Source organism: Phodopus roborovskii, unplaced genomic scaffold, assembly GCF_943737965.1.
Source record: "Phodopus roborovskii unplaced genomic scaffold, PHOROB, whole genome shotgun sequence".
NCBI lineage: Eukaryota > Metazoa > Chordata > Mammalia > Rodentia > Cricetidae > Phodopus > Phodopus roborovskii.
The window spans coordinates 18,187,358-18,200,142 of record NW_026126567.1 but is presented as its reverse complement, the minus strand read 5'-3'; the positions used below and the strand labels follow the sequence as shown (position 1 = coordinate 18,200,142).

Here is a 12,785-nt window from a genome sequence, read left to right as displayed (position 1 = left end):
TACTGGAGAAGGGTCCAGGCCTGTTATTCCTTCCTCCACTACATGGTGACCCATTTCTGCCTACATTTCCCAGAATCCTCCTCATCTCGTAGTCCTACCTGTCTTCCTGCCTCATTGGCCAAATAGTGTTTTATTCATCAACCAATAAGCGAAACATATATACAGAAGGACGTCCCCCATCAGAACACATTACAGGATCCCTCATGGTGGTCTGCCCGCAAACCCTAACCTCTCCTGTCACCTCAGGAGGTCTCTGTCTTCTTTTGGGTTCTCCCGCCCTGGGCTGTATCTAGGGGCAGGGTAATTGTAAGGCTTACTTCGTTTATTCCCTTTCTCTGCAGCATTATCTGAAAACAGCTATTGCTCAGTTTGCTCCTCATGCAGATGCTGTGAGTCTAATATTTCTAGGATATGAATCAAACTGCATTAATCGTCTAGCTTTGCCAAGTCTAGTGTCCTCGGGATGCAGTCTGGAATCCTCAGCTTTATTTATGAAGCCACGGGAGTTAAGCTCTTTGTTAGGTAGCTCTAGACACCCATACAACCCCAATCTAGTAAACCAATGGACCGGTTGGAAGGACGAGTGTTGATTACTCACATGTCCAAAGGAAAAAGGAAGCTGGGGTTTTACAGTCAGCAGCCAAAGAGCTGGCCGTTTCCAGGCAACAGGAAATTGGGGAGGCCCTTCTGCGTGATCATCTCAATTCTGAGTCAAATGAGAAGACACAGAGTATTTGTCCAGTCGACCTAGGCCTGGCTGTTCGCCTTTCTCCCACGTCGTTCCCCGAGGGTTCCTCAGAGATAGCCTACAGCGGAAGAGGTGGTTTTCCCGAGGAAGCTTGAGTCTCCATTACTAAACAGGAATAGATGCTGCATACACAACCCACGGCCTTCTGAGTTCCCTCTCGCCTGACTCTCTGCGCCTCCTCCTCACCTGCCCTCTCGCTTGGAGCCCACAGTACACCCTGTCCCTCACAGTGTCTCCAACCTGCCAGCCTCTCCATGCCTCAGGGGTTTGACCTCATTCTTTATTCTACCAGGAATGGCCGCCTACCTTCCCTTCTTACAAAATAAAGCCACCACGACAAACGTGGACAGCTGCGACTTCTCCCCACATCCCTTCCTTCCAGGAGGTCTCCCTTCACTGGCCTAGCCTGGGCTACAGACATTCTGCTTCCTCCTGTAGCCCTGTACTTCCTCCTCCCTAACATCCCCTCTGTCACTTCCTTCCTTGGCTCCCTGGGAGACTGACAGACAGCCTTTGGGGGAACTGTTGCTTTCTGATATCAAGGGGGCTTTGACCATGTCTTCGCCTCGGCAGGGTACTCTGCTGGATACAGACGGGCCCCAGCGAACTCTCAACCAGAACCTGGAGCTGAGATTTCAGTACAGCGAAGACAGTCGGCAGCAGTGGTTTGTTGTGTACACCAAACAGGTGAGTCCTCGGGACAGATGTTTGCGCTGAAGTGCTGACCGGCTGGCTCTGCTTGAACAAAGCACAGCTGGAGTGGCATCCTTCCCTGGCACCGGACTCAAGTACTTTGTTTTTATTTTTGCTTTATTTTCCTGGTCACTGTGGCCACGAGATCAAAGAATTTAGTGAGACATCCAGCTCTGAGTTGAGATGAGGAACTTAAAGGAGAAGGTTCATTTCAGCTCTCGGTTCCAGAGGCTGCAGACTGCGGTCTCAGGCAGAAACATGGTGGACCAAACTGTCTCAGGTCCAGCGGCAGGAAGTGAGAAGCGAGATGGGACGGGTCTCTGACATCCCTTGGCTTTTCTCAAGAAGATAATGTATATGGGTCTGACCTAGGTCTCCCTCCTCTGATGACTCCAGTTTGCGTCACGTTGACAGAAAACTGTTCAGCGCAGAAGATCTCCTTCAGTTTGAAGCACACTTAGTGAGACTGTAGTGAGACCTCAGAATGCTGTGCAGTTACATTTTGTTAATTTTGTTACAGTATTTCCATCTAAGAAGCAGCTTTAATTTTGTTACAGTATTTCCATCTAAAAGAAGCAGCGGTTGAGTATAAGCCACCACAGAGAGGTGCAGTAAACATTTTTTAAAAAAAGGTTTCTAGTAAGATCTTACTTTCTTTGGAGGATACCTAAGGGCTGCTGGAGCATGTGAAGGGGCAGATCCTTCAGGATCTCCATGACACAGGGCAACAACAGGATGTCCAAGAGTAGCTCCAGTGAAGACTCAGCATCGATAGTGTAGCAGAAACCAGAGGCCTCGAATCAGACCAATGACTCTTCACAATGAACACTTGCAAGTAAAGATGTATGAACGAAAGGATTTACTGCATGACTACACTACAGCTTCCGCGATGAGATTTTTTTCCTTCTTTTTTTCCCTCTTTTATTTTATTTTAGGGGCAGGTTACAAGGGCAGAGGGTAAATAGGAAGGGATGGGAATGAATAGGATCAGCACGATGTGAAAGGCACAAAGAGGAAATAAAAAGAAACTTAGAAAGTTTTTGTGTAAGTCAGGCATGGTGGCAGATACACTCAGGAGGCAGAGGCCGGCAGGGTCTACAGTAGCGTTACACAGAGAAACCCTGTCTTGAAAACAAAACAAACGCAAACATTTTAATATCTTCTTCCAAATAGAGAAGTTAGTACTTAATGCCTAAGGATGGGTTTCTCAATAATAATTATGCCATTAAATGAAGGTTTGTTTATTTGATGACTACTGTAAGTAGTTTGTCGCTTATGAAACACAAGCTGCTCATGGCACAGTAGAAACATAGAATGGGAGAGCGGATGTGGTCAGGGATGAGATTCTGGCCTATCTACCCATCTGTCTTTAAAATGTACCGTCACTACATTGTCATAACTGAGATGACCGATGTTTGCCTGCTAGCTGCATTTTAAGCCACTCTCTGAAAGTTAAAAACAAAATTCCTTAACATGTGCTGGTGACTTTTAGCCTCCATTATGCAGTGGGAGAAGGAGGAGGACCTTGAGCTGAGGGAGAGTTTTGTTGTTTTAAAGATTTGCTTATTTTATTGTTATTTTTTATGTGTATGGATGTTTCATCTGCATGTGTGTGTGGTGTGCACATACAGTGTCCAAGGAGACCAACAGAGGGGGTCAGATCCCCTGGAACTGGAGTTACAGGTGGTTGTTAGCCACCACGTGGATGTTGAGATTCGAATTCGAGTCCTCCGGAAGAACAGACAGTGCTCTTAACTGCTGAGCCATCTTTCAGACTCCAAGGTTTTTTTGTTTGTTTGTTTGAGACTAGGTCTCATCATGAAGCCCTGGCTGGCCTGGAACTCACTAGACCAGGCTGGCTTCAAACTCACAGAGATCCTCCTGCCTCTGCCTCCCCAGTGCGGGGATCAAAGGCGAGCGCCACCACGTTTGGCCTACGATTAATCTTTATTTCCTGGTTTCTTAGGCTTTTTTCCTGAGTAGCTGCCTGAAGAAGATGGTCTCAGAGAAGATGGCAAAGCTCTCTGAGGAGAACCCAGAAATGGTAAGAGCTCTGAGATAGTCTCATGTGTGCTAACACATGTAGACCAAATTCACCCTGGAAGTGCCAGCATTTGTGGATCTTGTCCTCTGGGGAGGCAGCCACAGCTCACAGTTAGCATCTGACTGTGTTATCCGAGTTGTTGGGGAGAGCCCGGGTCCTGGCAGCTCTTACACACTGTTAAATAGATAACAGTGGTGAGAAGCAGTGAAAAGGAGATTATTCCACCCTGTAGAGCAGGCCTGAAATCCGAGCAGAAAGCAGTCAGTTTCCCTATAACCTTCACGTCACTATTGTATCAGTGGGCACAAGGTCTGTTTTATAGCAAGCAAGGTACACCTCAGGTAAGTCCACTGATGGCTTTTCTTCTAGTAGCCTACATAGCCCCTCCTGACACCTAGGAAGGTAGCCAGTGGGGAGGAAGTTTTGATTTCTTTATGTCCTGCAACCGAACTGCATTGAGTCTTTAGCAATAGGGCCATGCCAACTCCATATGGTGAGTATCCAGGAGCAATGGCTGTTTCAGATACCTCCAGAGCGCTTCTAGCCAATCTCACAGGGAACCACATACCCCTCACTGAGATTTCCATGTGATCTATTACCCAGATCTTCCAGAGAGGTATTGTCCACCCATGCAGGATATCTCCACTCAAATGCCCTTTCTTCTTTGAATTATATATTTTTAGCTGGCTTGAAAAGCTGTGAGTTTTGGCTGGGCAACGGTGGTGCGTGCCTTTAATCCCAGCACTCAGGATGCAGAGGCAGGTGGATGGATCTCTGTGAGTTCAAGGCCAGCTTGGTCTGGTCTATAGAGTGAGTTTCAGGACAGCCAAGGCTACATAAAGAAACCCTGCCTCAAAAGCCAAAACAAACAAAAAAAATTCCCAAAAAGGTTGTGAATTCATAAAACTCTTCTCATTCTTTCTTCATTCTTCTTTGTCCACCCAGTCTCCTCCTCTGAACCCTGGCTTTTTTCTTTGGCCCCGGTCTTCATATCAAGTGCGTTCTACTATGCCCGCCTCCTTAAGACCCCTCTTCCCCTCCCCACCTTGTGATGAGTCAGAATTTTGAGGGGACTTTAACATAGCAGTGATGATCTTTAAAAATCTCTAGAGTTTTCTCTAGAAGGAATCCACAGCCCCCTGACACCTCCTGTCTACCAAGCAGGAAGCCACAGGGTGAAACAAACTCTCAGACAGTTGGTTTTTGTTCGCCTATTTGTTTCTCCAAATGAACTTTATTTTTCTGGTCCGCATATTTTCATCAAAGGTCTAGTAGTGTAGAAAAGCTTGGTGCATACATTGTAAAACAAAACAACCAATCTGCAATTCTAGACTTTTCTGATTATTTCATCATTACTATGTAATGGACATTTGGGTTGGTAAATTTAGTATTTTTATAGAATGTTACATTGATCCTTTAAAAAAAAGATTTATTTTATTTTATGTGAGTGTATGTATGTGCAATGTATGTATGTGCATTGTGTGACTGACTGGGCCCAACCCAGGCCATCAAATCCTTTGGAACTGGAGTCACAGATGTTTGTGAACCAGTGTGGATGCTGGGAACTGAACCCCAGTCCTCTGCAAGAGCAACAAGTGCTTTTAACCGCAGAGGCATCTCAGGCCCATACATCATCTTTAAAATTACAGAAGGTGCTGGAGAGATGGCTCAGCAGTTAAGGGCGCTGCCTGCTCTTCCAAAGGTACTGAGTTCAATTCCCAGCAACCACATGGTAGCTCAGAACCACCTGTAATGAGATCTGGTGCCTTCTTCTGGCCTGCAGACATACATGCAGAGAGAACACTGTATACATAATAAAAGTCTTAAAAAACAAATCACAATAGGAAACATTTTGAATACTTTCCCCAATGTTTTTTATTTAGATTTAATTTTTTTTTTTTTTTTGCTTTTGTTTGTTTGTTTCGTTTTTGTTTTTCAAGACTGTTTCTCTGCCTATCAGCTCTGGCTGACCTGGAACTCACAGAGCTCCACCTACCTGCCTTTGCCTTCTGAATGCTGGGATTAGAGGTGTGTGCTGCCATCAGCAGGCTTGATTTAATTCTTTGTAAGTGGGTGGGCAGCATCTTTACCATGAATCTTTACAGCCCCCCCTCCCCCAAGAAATCAGTTGTGCTTTGGACTTAATTTCTCTTCTGAATCCAAAAATATCCACAATTTTAGGGCAAATAAATTCACTGGCTCCTGGTGACTGAACAGTTTAAGTTGTCCTGGAGAGTGATGGGTAAACAGGCTCTTTGTAAGAAGAGTAATAAAATCCGCCCTCTTAGGCACAGCAGTCTCCCCTAGGCTTGATGATTATGATGTATAAAAGAAGAATGAGAAATAATTAACTGAAGGAGGCTTTTTAAGAAAGAGAGGCCGACCTCAGATGTAGAAGAGTAAGACAGTGGCCACTTGATACAGGAAGTGCTTGGACAGTGAATAGCAAGTAGCCAGCTCAGTAAAAACCAACCCTGCCACACGCCTTACCATTTATTTTGGCGAACAACAACATCAGAATCAGTGCTGTAGCCGATAGGCATAGATTGGTTTGCCAAAACATTCAACAGGTTTTATTTCCTCGATCCTGTAATTTATTTTATTTGTTTATGGCTTATTCTGGTTCTTGGAAAGAAGCACACTTCAAAGATAACCCACATTTTCAAGCTGGATTTCCCCCCACAAAGCCTCCAGTAGAAGGAGTCCCAGGGGCAGCCTGATTGGGCCCTGTGAACTCACAGCTGGACCTCTTCAAGGAGGACAGTGGACCACAGTCATTTTGTGGACAGTGACATTTGCTTGTTTCCCAGGCAAATACACACGTGGAAAGGACACATACTACTCACGGAACTCTGTGGATGAAGGTAGACAGGTCTGTTTAGTGAGTCGGATTCTGGGTGCAAAGGTTTGATCATCGGGAAGAATCTGGGAAGAGAGGAAAACCCTGGAGAACTTTAACCAACTGAGCCCCATGGTTAACCCTGGCAGTCCCCAGGAACTCTGGCTGAGTCTTCCCTTAGATGGAATGGAAGGGGGAAGACTTGGTGTCAAATCAAGATCTACTGTGAGCGTATGTAATGATTCCAAAACTAAGGTTTGGGATAGGAAGATGAGTTCAAGAGTTCTGATCCCCCCCCCCCCACCACCACAGAAAAGGCTGGCTGGGCATGGCGCCCTCTTTCAATCTCAGCATAGGGGGTGGAATCCTTTGAGCGAGCTCAGACTAGCTGAAAGGCCAAGCTCCTCAGTATATAACATGGAATGTTATTGACAAAGACTCTTCATGCCAACTTTGGGCCTCCACAAGCACACACACACACACACACACACACACACACCAAACGTACAGGAAACCAAATGTTGAAATGTTTATTATAAGAGATCATTTTTTTCAGACAGTCTTACCTGTATCCCAGGCTAGACTTGAATTTAGAGCTATTCTCCTGTTACACCCTCCCAAATGATAGGGTTACAGTTCACCACCACAGAGACTATGAAATTTTGAGTCATAATTTGAGTGTAAATGTACACTTCACCAAAAAATATTTGGAAAACTTAAAAGTTGTATTTGTTTTGCTTTACATGTGCGGGTGTTCATGTATGTATATGTACTGCATGTGTGTCTGGTGCCTGTGGAGCTCAGACATGGGCATTGTACACCTGAAACTGGAGTTGTAGATGCCTGTGAGCCACCACGTGGGTGATGGGAATTGAACGCAGGTCTTCTGTAAGAGCAACGAGTGCTTTAAACCATCTCTCCAGTCCCATTTATTTAGAATTTTAAAGCCAATATTAATCATAAACCAGAGAGGTAGTATGTGGGTGGGGGCCGGAATATAGCATTCTTAAAGCTCTCCTCCTACACACAGGCCTGAGATTTTCTCTAACATTTGCTACTTTTTATATATAAGTAGGGTGTGAAAGCTTGGAAGGAGGAGGGAGACCTAGAGTGGAATCATAAAGATGTTTTATTTTAAAAGAAAGTGTATTAGTTAGGATAAAGTTGAGCTGCATATAAACAGGAAACAGAGCATCTTGGTTAAGTTCCTGTGACTGCGATAAAACAGTGACCAAAAGCAACGTGGGGCAGGAAAGGGTTAATGTCAGCTCACAGCTTACCATCCATCTTGGAAGCCAAGGCAGGAGTCTGCTGGGGCAGGAATAGAAGCAGAGACCCCGGGGGAAATGCTGCAGACCGGCTTGCTCCCCAAGACTTGTTCAATTTGCTTTCCTATACACCCCAGGAGCACCTGCCCAGGGGTGCCCCCCCCCCAACGTCAATCGTTAATCAAGAAAATTCTCCACAGGCTGGTCCGAGGAAGAGCTCTCCTCAGGTGCGGCTAGGTTCCTGTCAAGTTGACAAAAGGAAAACCAAGCCCAACCGAGACAGCAAGTACCCTAAACAAGATAGAAGTGGGCTTCTGTCTCATCCATAAGAACCTAGTCCTGTGGGCCTAGTGTAGGGCAGGGCTGCGGTACCACAGTGGGGTTAAAGCCCTTCCTGCTGGTTCACCTTCAGTGTGAGCTTCCATCTCTTCCTTAAGGCAGCAGCCCGCATACCTGTCCTTAAGGGCTCTCAGATGTCTTGTGTACACTTCATGCCTGTGGCTCGGCAGCCGGGAGTCAGCCACCCCAGAGGTTCCTGGAGTCTCTGGCATTTCCATTTCTGCCCATCTTCTTTAGCACTAACAGTTTTATTTGGAGAGACAAAACACCCTGTAGAAAAGTTACATTTACCAGAGCTGTGAAGTCACGAGCAGGCCTATGATGGAGCAACCCCTGGCCGCTGGGCCATGGGAGACTCCTGGCATCCCTCCTTGAGGATGCAAGTTATTCTTCAGACCGTCAGTAGAGCTGGGGAGGTGCACAGTCCCTGATTGTTTAATAGTCCCTTTCTTTCCCATGAGGAGGCATCCAGAAGGCTGCCTGCAACCCCTGGCTAGGTAGGTAACATTCGCCAAGGGTGCCAGGCACTCCTCCACCCTGGTCTGTGCCCACAGAGGACCTTTGGGCGCTCTGTGACTTTGTTTCCCATGGGTCACCAGGTGGGAAAAGAGGTTGGGTACCGCCAGTTCTGTCCTTGCCAGGGATACATATGTACCCAACCTCTTTTTCCCGCCTGGCCTTGACAGGTCTCTGTGGCTCCCACCTCCCTCATGGCAGTCCTTGGGAGTCCATCCAGCACTCCTGCATATATTCTAACCCACTTTTCCCCTCCATCAAATGCTGTGCAGATAGTTTCCTCAAAAACCCCTGCAGTGCCAGGTGGAGTGGGCAGGGCTGAGATCCCATGATTCAGGAGCCTCAGGCAGGTCGGCCTGACCTGTGCAGAGTACAGACCAGCCTAAGTTAAATAGTAAGGCCATGTCTCATAAGAGCTCAGGGATTTAGGCCAGCAAGATGGCTCAGTGGGTACAGGTGCTTGCTGCCAGACCTAGCAACTCGAGTTCCATCGCTGGGAGCCGCATGTTGGAAGGAGAGAAATGATTCCTCAGGGCTGTCCTCAGATGTCTCTATGTATGCAATGGAACGAACACACACACACACACACACACACACACACACACACACACACACACACACACAAAAAATAAATGACTAAAATTATAAAAACAACGGCTAAGGGTTCAGGATTTGGCCCCACTGGTAGACTTTGTGCCTTTGCACAAGACCAAGTGTGATCTCCGAGGGACAAAGTAATAACTATTATTATTATTGCAAACCCTGTCCTCAGCCCTGATTGCTACCTGCCTCCTCTGGGCCCCTAACTGTGTACCTTATGCAGCAGAGACCCAGCCCAGAACTGTAGTCTGGTTCTGATTTGATTAATGATGCCTTTTTCTGGTTCTGATTTGATTAATGATGCCTTTTGACTGTGCCAAGCCCCATCTGGCTTTGTTTCAGCGTGTGAGTCTGTGCTGCATGGATAAGCTCAGGATTTAGAAGTACATTTTATTTCCTGTAAAAATCCTTTTAAGAGCTGTGTTAAATTTACAGGTTCCACAGGCAGCCACCAGTGTTAGACCTGAAGCTTCATTCCTGACACAGGAATGGCAGGCAAGCAGATGCCAGGCAGGTGTGCAGATGTGAGCCAGGTGTGCAGGTGCCAGGCAGGCGTGCAGATGTGAGCCAGGTGTGCAGGTGCCAGGCAGGTGTGCAGATGTGAGCCAGGTGTGCAGATGCCAGGCAGGTGTGCAGATGTGAGCCAGGTGTGCAGGTGCCAGGCAGGTGTGCAGGTGCCAGGCAGGTGTGCAGGTGCCAGCCAGGTGTGCAGATGTGAGCCAGGTGTGCAGATGTGAGCCAGGTATGCAGGTGCCAGGCAGGTGTGCAGATGTGAGCCAGGTATGCAGGTGCCAGGCAGGTGTGCAGATGTGAGCCAGGTGTGCAGATGTGAGCCAGGTGTGCGATGTGAGCCAGGTGTGCAGGTGCCAGGCAGGCATGCCTGCTGACCAGCAGCTAAAGGATCATTAGGAGCTTGACTGTGGAGGGGGAGAAGTGTCAGCTGATGGGCTGTTCATGTGCTGGCTTCCCTGGGCTTCGCTGACATTTTACTAACCTATTTAGCAGATCGAGGTTCCAGAACAAGGCAGAAATAAGAAGCAGCCGGTCCAACCAAGCCAGGTCTGTGAGTAAAACGACATCATCCATGTGTTATAATTGGGATGCCCTTCTTCACTCTCCTTTGAGCAAAGTCCTTGGCATTCAAGCATAAGTTATATATCTGGCTGCTTCTCAGATGCTGGCTAGTTCCAGAACCGCCTGTTTCATCAGCTGGGCTCAGGACAGGGGACACAAAATTTTCTTTGTGATTTTCTTGTCTGGCACATTCATGGAAAATCCTCTTTCTAGCTTACAGATTTGGGGTTTGGCTTATCTGTGTGTTTCAGTCTCACTGGTTTTCTGCAGTACAAAGGCGCCTTTAAGTTTGTAAGTTCTCTTGCGTGTTACTTTTGTGGGGCAGGAAAGACTCTTGGTGGGAGGTAACTCTGTTAAGCACTCAGTACCAGCCGAGCTGTTGTGTGCATGTTTCTGTAAGTTAATGCTCTCCTCCTCTTGCAAGCTGCTAATCCGCCGAGGAATCTAGGGCACAGAGAGGTTAAGTGACTTGTCCCGAAGGTGAACAGTAATCAGTGGTGGAAGGAAGCAGGGCCTCTGACCCCAGAATTGTTTCCTTAGTTACCCTGTATCCAAATTCCAGTGTGGGTTAATGAGATAAAGGAGCCCTGTTAGGAGCATTTTACTGGGGTTTCTTACGACCTGTTATAGGGTCTGGTGTGTGTATTCAGGTGCCTCGTATAGAAATACACACTTAAATATGCAAATGCAGGAAGTGCCTTGAGCTTGGAAAATAACACGGGGCTGGTGGTGAGATGGTTAAAAGTGCCTGCCACTCCATCCTCATGACCAGAGTCCCATCCCTAGATCCCCCCCACAGCTGAAGGAAAGAACTGACAGGTGAAAGCTGTTCTCTGATCTCCATGTGCACGCCTGTGAGTGTGCACTGCACACACACACACATACACACTACATACACACATACACCACATACATACACACATACACACACACTAAAAATAAAGATTTTTTTTAAACGTAAAGAAACCTTATACACAAACCTTTCTCTTTCATAATAGCCCTCTAGCTAATTAACCTGTCACTTCTACCCTGTGTGTGTCCAGACAGACCCAAACTCTAAGTGTGCACCAGGCACTCCCGGGGTGTGGCCTACAAAGCTGATTCCCAGGCCTTACCACGAGGACTGGTATAGCAGAACTAGGGTGAAGGCTTGAAAAATCAGCTTTATCACAAGTACCCTAGTGAGAGTCAGTGGGCCAATCAATAGTCACTTTCTTCACCTGCAAACTGTAGGCGACTTCCAGCCCAGCATGAGTTTACCCATTTCCATTGCACACTGATAGTCAGCCCCTTGGATCTCAGCTGCACATCGGAATCAATCATCTGGAGCGGTCTAAACACCAGTGATGCTGGCTCCACCCCCAGAGAGTGGTTTAGTTGGGGCTGAGGAGTTAGCTCAGCCTGTAAGCACTAGCTGTGCAAATATGAGGACTGTGTAAAAGCTGGGGGGCGGTGGTGTATGCCTGTGATCCTGGCACTCGGGAGTTGAACCCTCAGGGGACCCCAGGGGGCTTGCTTCAGGTTCAGTGAGAGACCCCAATCACACACACACACACACACGTATACATATACACACACCACACACACCCATCTCCCCACACTACACACACATATGTCACACCCCCCATGCACACATACACCCTCACACTCACACATGCACACACCCCATACACATCACATACACACACACACTTGCTTTGAGAGATCATTAAGTACTGAAGGTAAATAAGTTCTTTAAATGCCTTACATGATATTTTCGAAAGTTTGCGTTTCTATGAGCAAGCAAATGAGGCGAAGAACTGGAATTCACAACTCTGGGGAGGAACAGACAGGCAGGAAGGAGTCAGTGTTGGTTGGATGACCCCAGAGCTTAGAGCACTTCCTGAACAGTGCCCTGAACAGGGGGTGCTGCCCTTAGTCCTACCCCAGTGCAGGATTAACGCACTTTTTAAGGTAACTCTTGCTAAGACAGATGTAACCTTTTGTTTATTTTCCAGCAGAAAGACTACTTTAATTTTCTGAGAAAAAGCAAGATGAAGAAAGCTGAACATGACTGTGTTTGGGGGACCGTGACGGAAGCAGGTCTCTGAAGGGGTCTCATCTTTTAACTTGTCTTCGGGACTGTCTTAAGGCGGTGCCAGAGTTTGGGGGTCACTCTCTTTGACATGGAGGTGCCCTGTGTTTAAAACATCAGTCTAACTGTAGCACTCTGTAACTCTCAGGATTAAAACCGTGTAGCAACTAAAACTCTAGTGTTGGCTTACGTGGCAGGTGGCAGGCTCAAATCCACCAACGGAGGGTTTATTCTGTTTTCTCTCCAGGGTAGATGTGTATTGGCTCTGTGGCCTTTTGTATGTTCTGATACTGCAGGGATTAAAAAGCTTGTTCTAAACCATACGACTGCATTTGACACAAAGATAGATCCATCAGCTCAGCAAATATGGCCTCTGTGACCTATCCAGAGAGCTGGAGGAGATGATAACATTCTGACCTACTTCCTTACCTACTGCTGACCCCAACGTAATAGCTGTCCTGGCCTATGTCCTCACTGTATGGTTATAGTCACTCTCTCTCTTTTTTTTTTTAATTAAAAAATATTTTTTGAGATTGTATAGCAGTCTTAGCTGTCCTGGAACTCAGTCTGTAGACCAGGCTGGACTCGAA

General features: G+C 46.9%; 1 protein-coding gene across 1 annotated transcript in view; it reads left to right on the top strand.

The window, feature by feature from the left end:
• The window catches only part of Snx31 (sorting nexin 31), a 34,369-nt gene extending 22,151 nt beyond the window's left edge, over nucleotides 1-12,218 (top strand). The window contains exons 11-14 of the mRNA XM_051202759.1: nucleotides 1,322-1,435; nucleotides 3,408-3,485; nucleotides 10,050-10,106; nucleotides 12,122-12,218. Of these exons, the coding sequence (XP_051058716.1) occupies nucleotides 1,322-1,435; nucleotides 3,408-3,485; nucleotides 10,050-10,106; nucleotides 12,122-12,211 (339 nt within the window). The 3' untranslated portion in view covers nucleotides 12,212-12,218. The remainder of the gene's footprint in view (nucleotides 1-1,321; nucleotides 1,436-3,407; nucleotides 3,486-10,049; nucleotides 10,107-12,121) is intronic.
• The last annotated feature ends 567 nt before the right edge of the window (nucleotides 12,219-12,785 follow it).